The sequence below is a fragment of the Gracilinanus agilis genome, chromosome 2 (assembly GCF_016433145.1).
Source record: "Gracilinanus agilis isolate LMUSP501 chromosome 2, AgileGrace, whole genome shotgun sequence".
In the NCBI taxonomy this organism is placed as follows: Eukaryota; Metazoa; Chordata; class Mammalia; order Didelphimorphia; family Didelphidae; genus Gracilinanus; species Gracilinanus agilis.
Window position 1 is genome coordinate 333,811,087 of NC_058131.1, and position 17,648 is coordinate 333,828,734.

General features: G+C 37.9%; 1 protein-coding gene across 1 annotated transcript in view; it reads left to right on the plus strand.

The window, feature by feature from the left end:
* The window catches only part of CSNK2A1 (casein kinase 2 alpha 1), a 61,390-nt gene that overhangs the window by 24,614 nt on the left and 19,128 nt on the right, over positions 1-17,648 (plus strand). The window contains exons 2-3 of the mRNA XM_044664280.1: positions 14,033-14,243; positions 15,972-16,083. Coding sequence (XP_044520215.1) covers positions 14,143-14,243; positions 15,972-16,083 — 213 coding nt within the window. The 5' untranslated portion in view covers positions 14,033-14,142. The remainder of the gene's footprint in view (positions 1-14,032; positions 14,244-15,971; positions 16,084-17,648) is intronic.

Here is a 17,648-nt window from a genome sequence, read left to right on the forward strand (position 1 = left end):
ACAGATGAATAAACTATGAGTGTAAGGAAAAGGAAATGTCCACAGTCAGTTATCTGGTATAGGAGAATTGGGACAGGAGGCCAGAATGTCTGCCTCTAATATATATAACCCATTCCTTAAAAATAGGTAATAAAACTCATCATACATCTAGTGACTAGCTTTCACACTAAATGAGTAAAGAGTAACTTTGAATTAACAGAAATGACAACCTACAGTTACTGTGATTTAAATTATTGAAGTTTAAAGTAGCACATCCAAGTCTCAAAAAGGAAGAGAGAGAAACAACAAATAGAAATTATTGGAGTAATTAACAGTAAGTTGGAGGACAATCCTCATGCCATTGATGAAGAGCTGATATTGGGTTTTATACTCGTCCCTGACACATACTGGCACATCATTTCCCCTTTTTCAGATTTAAGGCTACATGTTATAGAAGTGCTGACCTACATCAGTAGAGGGAGAGAGTTCTCTACATCATTGAGATCACAGTTCAGTTCATGTCCTTGTAATTGAGGAATAACTTTTTTTAAAGTCATTTGCATTAGAGGACTTAAAGGGCATGATATGGGGCAGCTAGGCGGCTCGGTGGATTGAAAGCCAGGCTTGGAAATGGAAGGTCCTAGATTCAACTCTGGCCTCAGACATTTCCTAGCTGTGTGACCCCTGGGTAAGGCACTTAACCCCAGTTGCCTAGCCCTTACCATTCCTTTGCCTTGGAAGCAGGTCACAGTATTGATTCTAAGATGGAAGAGTTTTTAGTTTTTTGTTTTTTTGTTTAAAGAAAAGGAACTGGTAGCCCCATTTTTTTCCCTAGAACCTCTATTTCTTACTGTGAAATAAGGAATTTGGACTAAATGACTTATGTGGAATCAGAAGATCAAAATGTCATGGGAGAGGAACAGCAAAAAAGCCAGTGTCTCCATCAGAAATATAGAGGAATAAAGTGTAAGAACACTGGCAAGTTAAAATAGGAAGAGGTGAGAGTGAAAGGCTTTAAATGCCAGACAGTTTATTTTTGATCCTAGATAGGAATTAGCATAACATCTACTATACACCAGACACTATTAGGTGTCTTTTTTTTTTTTTTTTAACCCTTATCTTCTGTCTTGGAATCAGTATTAGGTATTGGTTCCAAAGCAGAAAAGCAGTAAGGGCTAGGCAAATGGGGTTAAGTGACATGCCCAGGGTCACAAAGCTAGAAGATATCTGAGGTCATATTTGAACCTTAGACCTCCCATCTCTAGGTCTGACTCTCTATCCTTTGATCCACCTAGCTGCCCCTGCCAGGTACTTATTTTAAAAGACGTCTCATTTGATCCTTGCAACTCACAATTTTACATTTGAAGAAACTCTTAAAGTGGAAATAATAGGAATCCATTGACATGAGAGTAGGAAAGTGGTGACATAGACAGACCTGATCGCTGACAGCTGATTGGAGGATGAACTGGACTGAGGAGAGACTTGTTTCAGGAAAGATGAACCAGAAGGCTATTGTAGTAATCAAAGCATGAGGTAATAAAGGGCCACATCAGGGTGGTAGCTGTGTGACTCTGGAAAAGGGGACTTCTGGGAAAGATGTTGTGAAGGTAGACTTGGTAACATTGGATATGTGAGATGAGTGCAAATGATGAGGGGTCAAGAATGGCATTGATGTTGTGAGCCTGTGCTACCAGGAGAATGGTGTTAGCTTGGGCAGTAATAGTGAAATTGGGAAGGAAAATGGGTGAGAAGCTTGGGAAGAAAAACATACTTTGGATGTATTTTAATGTCTACCAGATACCCATTTCAAGATGTCCAGGAAGCAGCTGGCCATGTGAAATTGGAAATTAGGATAGAAGTTGGGACTTTAAATGGATCTGAGCATTATAGAGATCATTAAATCTGAGAGATTTGATAAGATCACCAGGTGAGATAGTATAGAAGAGACAAATTAAAATCAGTCAACAAACAGTTATTAAGCACCTACTATGTACCAGACATTGCTACATCTGAGGGAGTACAAAAAGAGGCAGAAGACAGCTCTTGCCCTCAAAGAACTCACAATCTAATAGAAGAAAGAATAGGCAAACAAATATGTACAAATAAGCTATATACATAGGAAAAATAGGAAATAATTAAAAGTAGAAAAGCACTAGAATTAAGAGGGGTTGGAAAAGACTTCCTGTAGAAGATGAAATTTTAATTGGGACTTGAAAGATTCCAGGGCAACCAGTGGGTAGAATTGTGGAAAGAGAATATTCCAGGCATGGAGAATAGCCAGAGAAAATGCTGTGGACCAAGAGAGAATGTCTTGATCGTGGATCAGTAAGGAGGCTAGAGTCACTGGATCCAGGAGTGCATGCTGAAGAGTAAGGTATAAGAAGACAGAAAAGGTGAGGGAAGAGGGTTGGTTATGAAAGGGCTTTGAACACAAACCAAAAGAGTTTGTAGTTGATTCTGGGGGCCTTAGGGAGCCACTGGAGTTTGAGTCAGGGCAGGAGTATGTGATAGGTTGTAACTGGAGGAGAGACTTTTGAAGCAGGAAGACCCACCAGCAGAGGATATGGAGGTCCAAACATGTTATGAGGGCCTGCACAAGGATGGTGACAATATCAGAAGAGAGAAGGAAACCTGTTTGAGAGATTGCAAATGTGAATTCAACAGGTCTTAGCAATAGATTGGATATGGGGTGGTGGGGTTAGGGTGAAAGATGGTGTTAAGTAAAGGATAACACCTAGGTTATGAGGTGGTACCCCTCTAGATTAAGAAGAAAGTTGGAGAAGGGTCATTTAGAGGGAAAGATGAGTTAATTTTTTGTCATGTTGAGTTTAAGTTGTATACTGAATATCCAGTTCAAGATATATAAAAGGCAGTTGGAAATACAAGGTTTAGAGGTCAGCAGAGAGATTAGGGGGGAAGGTAGGGAGTTTGAGAATCATTAGCATAGAGATGGAAATTAAATCCATTGGAGTTGATGAAATCTCAAAGTGACATAGTACCAAGGGAAAAAGAAAAGAGGACCCAAGAGAGTATGACTTAAATAAAGATCCAGTAAAGGAGATTGAGGAGTGATCTGATTGGAATTTGTGAGATACCTAGGGTTACTGGGCATGACCTAGAGTAGCATTGGGGAAGGTTTTCCAGTTCAGGTACCCACAGGGCAAATTCAAGCTATCTGTGAGCCACTCTGCATTACCCAAGAGAGCTGAGGGAGGGAATGCTTGCTTTGGGCTTCTGGACAAAGGAGCAGGGCATGCAAAAAATGTCCTCTGGTGCCCTGGGAAGAAAGGGAAGGGAGCAGCTTCCTGAGTGCTGGCTGGGCATGTGTGCCAGTACTTTGCCAGTGCTGACCTAGGGGAAGAGTCAGCAAAGGATACTAAGAACAGATGGTCACATAAGAGAAAATCAGGAGAGAGAGCTGTGTCCCAAACCCCCACCCCCTTCTTGCCTTGAAATATCCCTCTATCCCTGTCACTCTTTCCTCTGATTAGTCAATTTATCCCCAAAACTCCCTTTTAAGGAAAGTATCCATGCTAATCATGTTCATTCCTCTTCATGCTCTACTCCTGACTCTCCAGACTTGGTTCTCTACCATAGCCCTTTAAAGTTACCTTTCCAATCTCCTCCCATCTGGCCCTCCAGGTTTATAACTAGCTACTAGATAATCCCTAAGGTCCTTTTTTGCTCTGACATCTTATGATCTTTTCACTTTAATTTGTGTAGTCAGGCATATATCCATAAATAGGATTCCCAATTAAAAACTAATTATAACTTTTGAAAATGGCCTCCTATTTGAACCTCTCTGCCTTGGATTTCTTCCCACCAAAATGCATCTTTTCTACACAGCTGCCAAAGTTATGTTCCTTAATCACAGATCTTAATTAACCATGTTATTACTCCCCTACTCAGTAAACTACAGTGGCTCCCTTTTGCTTTTAGGAACAAATATAAATTCCTCTCTGACTTTTTTAAGCTCTTTACAACATAATCTCAACTTTTATTTCCAACTTATATATTTATACCCATCATGTACTATAGTCTGGCTCTACTGGCTTTCTTGAGGTTCCTCATATGACACTCCATATATAGTCTCAGTGCCTTTATACCGGCTATCCTGCTTTCCTAGAATGTATTCCTTTCTCACCTTTGCCTCATAGAATCCCTTATGTGTCCTGCAGCACTCAGTTTGAGCACCACTTCCTATATTTTGACTTTCCTGCTTTTCCCCAATTACTAGTGCCCTCTCAAAACGATTTTGTATTCTGTGAATACTTAGATGTATTCATAGCTCCTCCAATATAGTATAAACTCTTTGAGAGGAAGAATTATTTTTATTTTATCTTCATGTCCTCCAGTGCCTATGCTTGACATATAGTACTTTATTTTTTTAAACCCTTAACGTCCATCTTAGAATCAATGCTGTGTATTGGTTCTGAGCCAGAAGAGTGAGTGGTAAGGGCCAGGCATTTGGAGTTAAGTGACTTGCCCAGGGTCACACAGTGTCTGAGGCCAAATTTGAACCTAGGCTCTCCCATGTCTAGGATTGGCTCTCAGTCCACTGAGCCACCTAGCTGCCCCTTAGTAAGTACTTTAAAAATACTTATTGATTGATTCATCTGGATCAGCCTTCTCATTTTTCAAATAAGGAAACTGAGGCCCAGATTTGGGAGGGAGTCTTGGCCAAAGTAATAAATGTTGGAGTTAAGATTCAAACCTTGGGGGCAGCTGGGTAGCTCAGTGGATTGAGAGCCAGACCTAGAGATGGGAGGTCCTAGGTTCAAATGTCACCTCAGACACTTCCCAGCTGTGTGACCCTGGGCAAGTCACTTGACCCCCATTTCCTACCCTTACCACTCTTCTGCCTTGGAGCCAATACACAGTATTGACTCCAAGATGGAAGGTGAGGGTTTAAAAAAAAAAAAAGATTCAAATCTTGATCCTCAGATGAAAAATCTGATACTCTTTCCATAATATGATCATAAATCTTTCTGTAATATTATTTAGAGTAAAAGTAATTTTGTTATATTTTAATAATAATGGCTTTGTGGTTACAAGGCACTTTACATAACATTATCAAATTATACTTTGATGATAACCCTTCAAGGTTAGTATATAGCAAGTATATCAAGTTTACTGATGGGAAATCTTGAGACCCAGAGAAGCCAATGACTCACATGATCACAACTATTATGCTATAGAGTCAAAATTAAAACTCTTTTGACAAAGTCAGTATTTCTGTTATACCGTGATAAAACAATATACATGATACAAGTGCTAGATTTGGAGTCAGGGACATGGATTCAAAATCTCAGTATTGTTCTTGTAATATGTGACCTTGGGCAAGTCCCTTAACCTTTCTGAACCTCAATTGCCTTAGGCATAATATCAAGGAGTTGGCCTATATGGTGTCTAAGTCCTTTAGAACTCTAAATCCTTTGATCATAGTTGTCCCTTATATCTATGTTCCTCTATATTTCTTCCCACCTTCCACTCTGTTTCCTAGCTTTCTTTCCAGTGCTTAATTCTCCTGGGCACCATTTTATTCCCATGGATTCTTCTAAAGATGCAGAGTATTGGGGGACTACAGTGAGTGCTTCAGATGAAGGATCCCTGGTATAGTTCTCACTGCCTAACGAAGATTATCATTTAGAATTGGTCTGAATGGTGATATATGTTTGACAGTGTGCAAATGTGGTGGATTATTAGTTAATGAGGCCTTTTCCAATAGAGAATTAAAATTGTCCACTAGTTCACAAATCAGATTCCATCTGATGGAGGCAGAAACTGCAGGGGTCATTTTAGACAAACATTTAAGAATCTGGAGAGTTTCATAGTAATTAGCTTTGCTCTGCTCTTGGCTTAGTAGCAAACCACACTTTTAATAGGACAGAAAGAAGCAAGAAAGAATCCAGAGCCTGTTACAGCAGTATTGACTCTTGTCTGGCCAGAAATATACTTTTGTCTGTGAGATGTTAAAACAGTTAAACAGTCTTAAATTGTGGAGGTTTTCTCTGGTGAATAGTTGTTGATCCCTTTAGCTGAGACATTGTGTGATATTACAATGATTTTTTTAACAGTTTTTAACATTTTAACAGTTGATTGTCATATTACTATTAACTATTTTTATATTAATTTTTAAATATTTTTTCCATGTTTGCATGATTCATTTCTTTCCCTCCCCTTTCCCCCCCAGAGCCGACAAGCAATTCTACTGAGTTGTACAAATGAATAACACCTATTTTTAAAGCGCTTTTTAAAGATTTATAGAATGTTTTCAACATACCAGCCTAATCAGGGTAAATAGTATTTTCTTTTTTGCAGATTAGACTTTGAGATGTTGCATGACTACCTCTAGTCATGGAGCTGGGACTTGAACCTAGGCCCACTGACACCAAGTCCAGTACTTTCTGCATTATGCTGTGTTGTCTCACCAGAAACAGATTAACTGGAGTACCTTGAAGCTTTTGTTTTCTAAGGGAAACAAAGTGTGTCCCTTGTAGCATATTGGAGGCCATCTAGTATAAACTCCCTCATTGAAGAAACTGAGGCCCAGAAAGGAGAAGTAAAGCTGAACCAGATTATGAGCCTCTGGTTCCACATTCATTGTACTTTCCTTAGAACATGCCTAGTTGTGCTCCAGTTGGATTGCTCTGTAGTTTGATGAGTTTTATCTATATTGTCTTGCACAATAACCCTTTGAGGTGTTTGTCCATCACTGGTATAGGACAGTCTGGCTGCCTGATTTATAGCCCAGGAAAACAGAAGGTTAACCAAGATAAAGTGACTTGTCCATGCTCACCTAACTAGTAACTAATGAAAAGGGAAGAAGGTGCCTTGGATCATCAAGCAGTTTTTCAATGAAAAAAAGAAATACCCATTATAATGACATTATTCACCTTTTCTTTAATGCTTTATGGTTTATAAAATGTTTCCTGTAATAGCCCTTTGGGGTAGTTGTAGTGTCCTCATTTTACAGAAGAAGGAACCTGGTCCAAGGAATCACAGGATCACAGACTATAGGTAGCAAAGGTAGGACCTAAGTTTTTCTGACTTTGCAGCAGCATATTATAGGACAGTGATGGGCAAACTACAGCCCGCGGGCCATATGCGGCCCACTGAAATGTTCTGTCTGGCTGCATGACATTCCTAATCTGACAAATACAATGAAACTTCAAAAGAGTTGCCTTAGAAAATAGACTGACAGATGAGCATTTCTTTTCCTTTGACCCCCTCTTTAAAAACTTTGTCCATCACTGGTATAGGACAGTGATGGTAAACTTTTTAGAGGGGCGGGTGATGTGAGAAATGCCCTTAGGTGCATGTGGAGAGGAGGTGGGGGTACAGCCTGGCCCTTGAGTCCTTCTGGCTTTCTAGTAACGAACTCTGGTGAACTTTGTGCTGGGGCAATAGTGGGCATGTCCACAGAGAGGGCTGGGTACCCTTTCTGGCACAAGTGCCATAGGTTCATCACCGTGGCTATTGGAGGAAGAACACTAAACTTTTAAAAACTTGAATTGAGGTTCCAATTTCCCATTTGTTAACTGTATAGCAGCAGATAAGACACAACCAGAGAAGCAACTTGATGTATAGTATATAGAGTGCTGAGTTTGGGACCGAGATAAAATGATTCAAATTCATAAATACATACACACCCCCAATGCTATTTATTTATTTGTTTGTTTATTTTTAGGCCCTTAACTTCTGTGTATTGGCTCCAGGGCCCTTATATTCTAAAATGATCTGGTGTGCCTAATCAGGATAATGACTTCAAAGTTACATTGCATTGTATTTTGACCACACTTTGCTCACAGCAATTGCATGTCAGGTATTCTTTCCCAGCAGATATATTCTTCTAGAAATGAAATAGTTTATCCAAAGTCACACTGCTACAAGGTGATGTTCAGGAAAATTCAAGCCTTCTGACTCCACTTTCTTTTCTTTCTGTTTTGCCAACATTGTATTAAGAATATTTCTAAATAGTCTGCAAATAATCGTCTTGTAATTCTGATGCAAGTCATGATGGTTTTCTATGCCAGTGTCTTCAAAGTAATAGGGGCCAACTGGGGAACTGTGGCCTGACCCCATGGAGTATGTCATCAACTAGATCAAGGGTCGGCAATGTATGGCTCTCGCGCCATATCTGGCTCTTTTGAGGGCCAGATATGGCTCTTTCTGCAGGAGCCATAAAGTCCATTTTTTTTCAGGCGTAGTTACAGGAGCGCGCACTGTGAGCACTGTACGGCTCTCACGAAATTACATTTAAAAAAATGTGGCATTTATGGCTCTCACGGCCAAAAAGGTTGCCAACCCCTGAACTAGATGGTCCTTAGATGGGTCACATACCACCTTCCCTTTGCTAGCTAGCCTATTGTGGGACTTGTCTCCAATTACATTTACCTTTAACTTTTCCACAGTTGCCCTATTCCTCTACTATACAACTTCTCAGCCTTTTACTCTTGAGGAATATGAGGAGAGAAGAAAGATTGGCTCCTACAGGTGTTTTAACCTAACCTACCATTACCTGAGGGCCTGTGGGAAATGCCAGTGGAAAAATTCCATCCTCAGTTCTTTCACACAAATACTACTGAATACTCAAAAATATCCCAAAGTTTATCTCTTAGGATCAGAAACAATGATCAGGTAAGAGCCCTTATTCCCCTGCTTTTCATTTATGGTGGGAAATAAGCATAAGATAGATTTATAATAATAAATGATAGGTTACCCTGAACCCATTTTTCTTACAAATTTCTCTGTTAACTGTCTCCTAAGTTTGCAATATTGGTAACATCTTAAACTCCTCATTCTTCTTCCTCATCCATACATCCAGTCAGTTTCAAGATCTTGCAATTTCTACCTCCACATCTCTTTAATCTGAACCTTTTTATTCATATAACTGCTATTCTAATCGAAACCCTCATCACTTGTCACTTAGACTATATATTATATTCACCCCTTAATTGGTCACTCTGCCTCAAGTTTCTTTTGACTAGCCTGTGCTAAGGCCACCAGAAATGATTTATAAGTAAGATGTACATGTGGGGAGTGGGGTGTATATCTGCTCACATTTTTTTTTAAACATTATTATTCATTTTTAACATGGTTACATGATTCATGCTCCTGCTTTCCCCTTCACCCCCCACTCTCCCCCCACCCATGGCCGATGCACATTTCCACTGGTTGTAACATGTGTCATTGATCAAGACCTAATTTCAAATTGTTGTTAGTTGCATTGGTGTGGTAGTTTCGAGTCTACATCCCCAATCACGTCCACCTCAACCCATGCATTCAAGCAGTTGTTTTTCTTTTATGTTTCTTCTCCTGCAGTTCTTCCTCTGAATGTGGGTAGCGTTCTTTACCATAAATCCCTCAGAATTGTCCTGCATCATTGCATTGCTGCTGGTACAGAAGTCCACTACATTCTATTTTACCATAGTATATCAGTCTCTGTGTACAATGTTCATCTGGCTCTGCTCCTTTTGCTCTGCATCAATTCCTGGAGGTCTTTCCAGTTCACATGGAATTCCTCCAGTTTATTATTCCTTTAAGCACAATAGTATTCCATCACCAGCATATACCACAATTTGTTCAGCCATTTCCCAATTGAAGGACATACCCTCCTTTTCCAGTTTTTTCCCACCACAAAAAGTGCAGCTATAAATATTTTCATACAAGTCTGTTTATCTATGATCTCTTTGGGGTACAAACCCAACAATGGTATGGCTGGATCAAAGGGCAGGCATTCTTTTATAGCCCTTTGAGCGTGATTCCAAATTGCCAGCCAGAATGGTTGGATCAGTTCACAACTCCACCAGCAATGCATTAATGTCCCGATTTTGCCACATCCCCTCCAGCATTCATTACTCTCCCCTTCTTTCATTTTAGCCAATCTGCTAGGTGTGAGGTGATACCTCAGAGTTGTTTTGATTTGCATTTCTCTAATTATTAGAGATTTAGAACACTTATGTGCTTATTGATATTTTTGATTTCTTTACCTGAAAATTGCCTATTCATGTCTCTTGCCCATTTATCAATTGGGGAATGGCTTGATTTTTTATACAATTGATTTAACTCCTTGTATATTTGAGTAATTAGACCCCTGTCAGAGTTTTTTGTTATAAAGATTTTTTCCCAATTTGTTGTTTCCCTTCTGATTTTGGCTGCATTGTTTTGTTTGTACAAAAGCTTTTTAGTTTAACATAATCAAAACCATTTAATTTACATTTTGTAATTTTCTCTAACTCTTGCTTGGTTTTAAAATCTTTCCTTTCCCAGAGATCTGACAAGTATACTATTCTGTGTTCACTTAACTTATTTATAGTTTCCCTCTTTATATTCAAGTCATTCACCCATTCTGAATTTATCTTGGTGTAGGGTGTGAGATGTTGATCTAAACCTAATCTCTCCCATATTGTTTTCCAAATTTTGCTCACATTTTTTTATTGTGGCCTTTTGTCAATAGTTAGATAATCAAAAAAAGTGGAGGCCCCTGGTCTGTACAATACAAAAAGTGATTTGGAAAGAATGGAATATTTAAAAGAAAAAAAGGAGTCCACGTTTAAAAAAAAATTATGGAATAGTGAGCAAGAATGCCTGATAAAAGGCAGATCACATTGCTCCCACATACCGACTCTAGCAAAAAATCATTAACTCAATGCTCTTGCAATTTTTTTACTTTTTAATGCTTGAAGAGAATGCGACTTAGGAGCATAAACAAAATATTTTAAAACAATAGACAACAAAAAAAGGAATTCAGGAGAGAACAAGACAATTTTGTTACTACTTTGTTAAATTCAATATTTCTCTTTTTAAAACTATGTAACAGAAATTGGTAATTTTAAGGACAATCTTTTTTCTCTTGAGTAAAGAGATAGACAGTAACATTGATTGGCAGACAGGAGACCTGGATGTTATTTACTATTTTTCTAGCCTCTTTTCCCACCCCTCTCCTTCCATTTCTTCCTTTGTATAAAAGAAATTGTAATATTTTAACTTCAGGACTGCACATAGTTGTTGTGATGATCAGATGAAGTAATGGTGTGGAAACACTGTACAAATGCATTGTATTTTCGTTATTAACTCGAGTATTTTATCAATAACTTTGTCCTAGGTCAAGCTCCATTGTCAACTGAGTATCTGAGGTTTCTGGGAATAAATGCTCGTTTCTGTTTTGTGTCTTATACATTGATGTTTCTCAGTTAAGAAAGAGCTTGATAATCATTTTTTTTCTGTTTGAAAGGAGGGGTTTTGGCATGTTTTTAAGTTGTCAATAGTAGCCAAGATTGAGAAGGGTAATAATTTCACTAAAGTTGGTGTCATAAATGGCAGGTAGGAACCAGGAGAAAATAAGCAAAACAGGTCTGTGTGCTGGGCTGAAGGAATCATAGGTTGTGTTTTGGTAAATACCTCATGACTTTTTTTTTTTAAACCCTTGTACTTCGGTGTATTGTCTCATAGGTGGAAGATTGGTAAGGGTGGGCAATGGGGGTCAAGTGACTTGCCCAGGGTCACACAGCTGGGAAGTGGCTGAGGCCGGGTTTGAACCTAGGACCTCCTGTCTCTAGGCCTGACTCTCACTCCACTGAGCTACCCAGCTGCCCCCTTACCTCATGACTTTTATCTTAGTTTGGGGAATATAGTAAATGCAACCTTAAGAGTCCACAAATAGAGATAAGATTCTTCCAGATGAGTGAGCTTATAAGTGAATATGAAGAGTTTTGAGTCTTGTCTTTGTGCTGCTGTTGGGGCTGTCTCCTAAAGGTGTTTTTCCCACCCTCTACCTTTCAAGAATGTCTAAGCTAGTATAGCAGTATCTTCACCATTTGCAGTGTAAATTGATTCATTTGTATTTGTTCCACTTAAGCCAGTGAAATGCCAGGGACTAGTTTACCCTTTATGGCTCATAAGACTCTGGTAACTGGTTTATGAAAGGTAGAGGTCCCTTTGGAAGGAAAGTACTTACAAATACAGAGGTATTTGTTCTTTCCGTCTGAATTCAGATATTTAATGGCTTGTGGCCTTGGACACATACCTAATCATCCTTCTAGCCCTATATATGTGATCTGCCCTATGACCACATAAGTGATTAGAATATATTTTTATTATATTTTATAATGAGTATAATTTTAAAATAAAAAATGAAAAATTGTGTAGTAGGAAACAATGCAGTTTTTTAAAAGGAAAGAAATTTCAGGAAATGGTTGAAGTAGACCTAACCTATTGCCTAACTTTCCTTTTGTAGAATTGATTTCTAATCTACCTGGTCACAGTTGTACTAAACAGCTCATGATTTAATTGAACTTGGGTCCAAATCCTATCTTTGTCATTTACTACCTACATAGGTCACTTGCCTATTACGGCCTCAGTTTCCTCATCTTTAAAAGGAAATTATTCACTTAAAGATTTATTGAGAATCTACTATGTATATAATGTTGTGCTTCTGGAGAATTCTAATATGTATGTCATTGATTCCTTTAAAGCCCTTTGGAATTAGTAGTCTAGGAAGTAAAGGAGATACGGTATAGACCAGTGATGGTGAACCTTTTAGAGACAGAGCCCTGTCCCCACCCCCCAAACTGAGTGCTGGGAGTGTCCTGTCCCACCCCCATATCCCACACTGGGGAGGGAGAAAATGCTGCCTTTGGGCTGCTGGATGGAGGGATAGGTAAAGTGAAGAATGTCCTCCGTGAATGTAGAGGGGGAAGGGGAGGAGCCTGAGAGCTTACTGGAATCTTTCTACCTTTCTAGTAATGAACTTGGGGGGGGGGTGGCACATGTCCACAGAGAGTGTTCTGCATGCCATCTTTGGCACCTGTGCCGTAGGTTCACCATCACTGGTATAGACACATGTTAAGGTAAAGACGACAAAGTAATATATAATAAATTTTGGGTATTTGTGCACTTGGTATTAGTTTCTCTGTCTTAGAGGACATAGCCAGTTAGGTCCATATACTGAATGAAACAGAACTGAATTTTTGTGTTAATTTTGAAATTCTATTTTTAAATGCTAGTTTAGTTGGTAAAATGGAATTTTTGCAGTAGTGACAATGATGATCACTGATATCATTATATAAGGTTCTCAAAACAATAATTAAACTAATATCTCACTCTGTCTAGAAACAGGGATTTTAGTTCCAGTTTAAAAAAATGGTTTAAGCTCAGTTTTTGTCAAGTATTAAGAAAGTACCATAATCTCAATACTCACAGTACATTGATCCTTTCTCACCTCTCTAGTACCTTTAGCTTTAAACATCCACCCTGGAAAGGCATCTACTCAGGTAGAAATATCAGGCCTAACAAGTGTGTAAACTTTTTTTTATCCAATAGGTGCATTTAATCTTTCCCTATTGGTCTTCCTAGTGTGCAGATCTGTTCATATCCCTCACCACAGTTCTCAAAAAACTTCAAAGTCTTCATTTACTGGATAGACAAGTTATTTAGTGTGGCTTTTAAAAGATATGTGACATGTCCTTACCTGCCTTTCCAACTGTATCTTTCATTACTTTCCCACTTTGTTACAGCCAAACTGGATTACTCATTGATTTTGCCCACTATCAGATTATTTTTCCCTCTGTTCTCATTGTACTTTTAACTTTTCTTAGACATTTAAATATGAACGTCTATTGCATTTATTGGTCTACATAACTTCTCTTGCCTTTCTCCAATTAAATTATAAAACTACTTGAGAGTGAAATACTGGTTTTTATTTATTTTTATACCATATATGCTAACAAACCATAAACGTTTGAATTTTGAATGGTTGAATTCCAATCCTCTTTCCTCCCTGGAAATGTGAGACATATTCTTGCAGAAGTCTCAAATGATTTATCATAATATGGCAGAGCTGTATCATTTTAAGGATAGTTTGGATTTTCATATAGCAATGACTTGTGTTTGATACATTCAAGAGAGTGTTGCTAAATCATAGAGCCAGAGGTGTTCTTGGGAAGAGCAGTATTTGTTAGCCAGTCCTTCCCTCCTTTTTCCTTCATTATTTTTTTTCTTTTTTTTTTTTTTCTTTTTTAGTAACCCCCTTTTGTTCATTTTGTTTCTACAGTTGGAGAAAACAAGGGGTCTAAACAAGGCCTTACCCCTAGTTGGCTCTGGACTAAGTGACTACCAGAACTTTAAACATCAAGTCCAGCTTTGCCCACCAACCTGTCTGACATGTCGGGACCCGTGCCAAGCAGGGCCAGAGTTTACACTGATGTTAACACGCACAGACCCCGGGAGTACTGGGACTACGAGTCACATGTGGTGGAATGGGGGTAACTGTCTCCATTTATTTCATTTTATTCTCTCTCTCCCCCCACCCCACCCCCCAAAATTAAAAAAAAAAAAAAAAGACTTTGACCCTTGTTGGATTTGGCTCTGTGTTGTCTGGAAAACTATCTGTTTTTGCAGCTGTAACACATCAAGGTTAAGGTCAGTGTCACAGCTTACATACACATCTCTCAGATCTGCAAGTTCTGTTATTGTCTTGAACAAAGAATTTTATTTCATTGGCGCTCACCACTTAAACCTGCAAATCTTAGCATTCTCTTCGCTGTTATAAAACACATTTATCTTTGATATAACTATTAGACATGATGCAAATTGACTATGGAGAGGCTTTCTTAACCTAAAGAGTTTGTGACTGTTGGTACCTAGATACATTAAGGAAAACCCAAAATTTTATCCAAGATTCTCTTGAGATTAGAGAATTTTCTTCTCTCATCCATCGGAATTTTGAGGTACATCACCTAAATATTGTTCCTTTTCCTATGAAATACAAAATAAAATATTTGTCTTTGTCAGACGATTGTGTGTCCTTGGAATTTGACTGAAATGTTCACTCAAGCAGTTATAGTGTCATTAAATGCAGTTTCAGTTTGATAGGGTTATTGCCCATTTCTTCCCCAAAGTGGTCCATGATCCATATTTATCAGGTTTTGACCCCTGAATTATAAGCATTTTAAAAAGTGACACACACACACACACACACAAACAAACAAACAAACAAACGAATGAATTTATTTATTTATTTATTTATTTATTTATTTATTTGGGCTGCCATTTCCCTCTTATTGCATCTTCTTGCAAATAGATTCCTTTATGATTTCCACATCCTTTCCAAGTATAAAAGAGCATTTTGACTCTTTTGGTATAGGTTGCAAATTGGCTGGTACTTTTAAGAGTACATTGCAACTGTAAGTCTCTTTAGATGAGGCTCAATACTAGTTAATATATTGTTGATTATCTAACATTTCCACCCTTGACTTTCATGTTCTAAGCAGATAATACCTATATTTTTCCTTTCGCAGTCTTAACCACTATCTCTTAATTTAAAGAATGCTTTGGATTTAGTCCTATTTAAATGGCTCTAAATATCCCTTTCAAGTTTTTGGCATACTGCCATTTAGTTGCATGAATTCTTTCACTTGTATGCTGTTTTTAGAAGAGTAGAATGGGGCAACTGAGCCAAAGTATAAAGGATTTACTCCATGCCTGTTATTTTCACATTATATATATATTCATGGTACCTTAAACTTTCTCTGTACGTCTAGATTCTTTTTAATTGTTTCAGTAAAATAGATGGCCAATGTACGAGATAGTTGGTTTTTAGAATAAAATTTTAGTGCTCATAAAAGGTCTGTTTGGTACTTTTGTAGAACAAAATCATCCAGAGTAGGAAATGAACTTTTTCTTTACCTCTAGTTTGTGCTAAGGCCTATGTCTCTATGTTCCATGAGCTACAGAGTAGCGGAGTAGCCTACCAAAATTCTTTCCTTTATAGGCTTTAAATGAGTCTGTCCTTTAAGATGTGTATTAGCAATGCAAAAAGATACATTTTACAATTTACCAGGTTTTTAAAAATACAAGTATAAGTATAGTCATTTTTAAAACCTCTTACTCTTTTCCCTGGTTAGAATATATAAGCCCTCATAAGAAGGCTTGTTTCTTAGTTGTAAATAAATGTGAAATCTTTTGAGACTGATGGCATTCTTTGTTTGCAGAAACCAAGATGACTATCAACTAGTTCGGAAGTTGGGCCGGGGTAAATACAGTGAAGTATTTGAAGCCATCAACATCACAAATAATGAAAAAGTAGTAGTTAAAATTCTCAAGGTAAGTGAAGAGAGAAATTTTACTATTCAGAGATAATTTTAAATTGAGCCTTTTGTTAGTGTTTTTTTTAGTTGGGAAATAATAGATATTAATACCTTAAATTTATATACTAGTGACTTTTCTATGGATTTTTATACCTGTCTTATTTTCTAATGACTGAAGTAGGAAAAGCAGTTTTCGTTGTTTCAGGTACAGTGGAATTTAAAGTGACTTGACTGAGGTCACAACTAGCTAGCAGAATCAAGACTAGAACCCATATGTTCAGACTCTTTAATCACTTACCTGCCCCACCCCACATTAGATTTTCTCTGTATATAATTGTTATAGGGGACAATAAATACATAGAATTCTTATTCTCTGAGAATTTACCTAGTTGAGAATATAAAAGATTCATGCTTAAAAAGTAACTTGATGATACAGGATAATGTGATTGCAGTCAAATATAATAAGCATATTGGGATGAAAGAAATAAGAGAACAGAGAAATCATATTAAGCTGTTGAGAACAAGAAATGCTTCACAAGAGGAATCTCATTTGAACTGGGCTTTAAGAGACTGGGAGGATTCATATAGATGGGAAAAGGTATTCTACAAGGACCAAATTCCTTTCTAGCTTTAAAATTCAGTATTTTTCAGTACACACCTGGGAGCCACAATTTTCTAGCTGGAGTATGTTGGCAAAAAAGAATAATAGCATTTTAGCTATAGTTGGCAAGGTGAATTCAAAGGATCTACAACAAGGAGGCAAGTTAGAGGCTCCTGTAGTAATCCAAGCATGTTAAGATGTCATGGTCCTCCAAATATTGAAAGTAGAAGGTTTCTTTCTGACTTCCAGACAGCCATTATAATTAGGCAGCATCTCTTCACTTAGCATTCTTATCTAAAGAATTGAATGTCTTTTCTGAATAACATTTTAAGGGTGAATAATTCAAATATAGTATATGGAAAGAAGCAGTAAGGTTTAAGCCAAGGCCTGGAGAATAGATAGAATTAAGGTAAGTAGAAAAGAGTTGGGAGGGTTTTCCTAGTTAGTAGTAATGTCAAGTGTTTAGGCAGCAATGTGAATGGTTTGTTCATTGTCCCCTAAATACCACCCTATGGCAGAGGATTCCCAAGTTTTTAATGAGTAGTTCTAGTTAGAACTGTAGGTTGGCTTTGAATGTAAGACCAATGAAATTGAATTGTGAGGAACTTTGAGAGTAGTTTGGAGAAAGGGTGGCATTTAACTTCTCAACTACTAGTTTAAATTTTTACTTTTTACTTTTTTTTTTTTTTTAATCCTTACCTTCTGTCTTAGAGTCAATACTGTGTATTGCAGTGGTTCCCAAACTTTTTTGGCCTACCGTCCCCTTTCCAGAAAAAATATTACTTAGCCCCCTGGAAATTAATATATTTTTTTAAATTTTAATAGCAGTTAATAGGAAAGATAAATGCACCTGTGGCCATCACTGCCTCCCTGGATCGCTGCAGCACCCACCAGGGGGTGGTAGCGCCCACTTTGGGAATCACTAGTGTATTGGCTCCAAGGCAGAAGAGTGGTAAGGGTAGGCAATGGGGGTCAAGTGA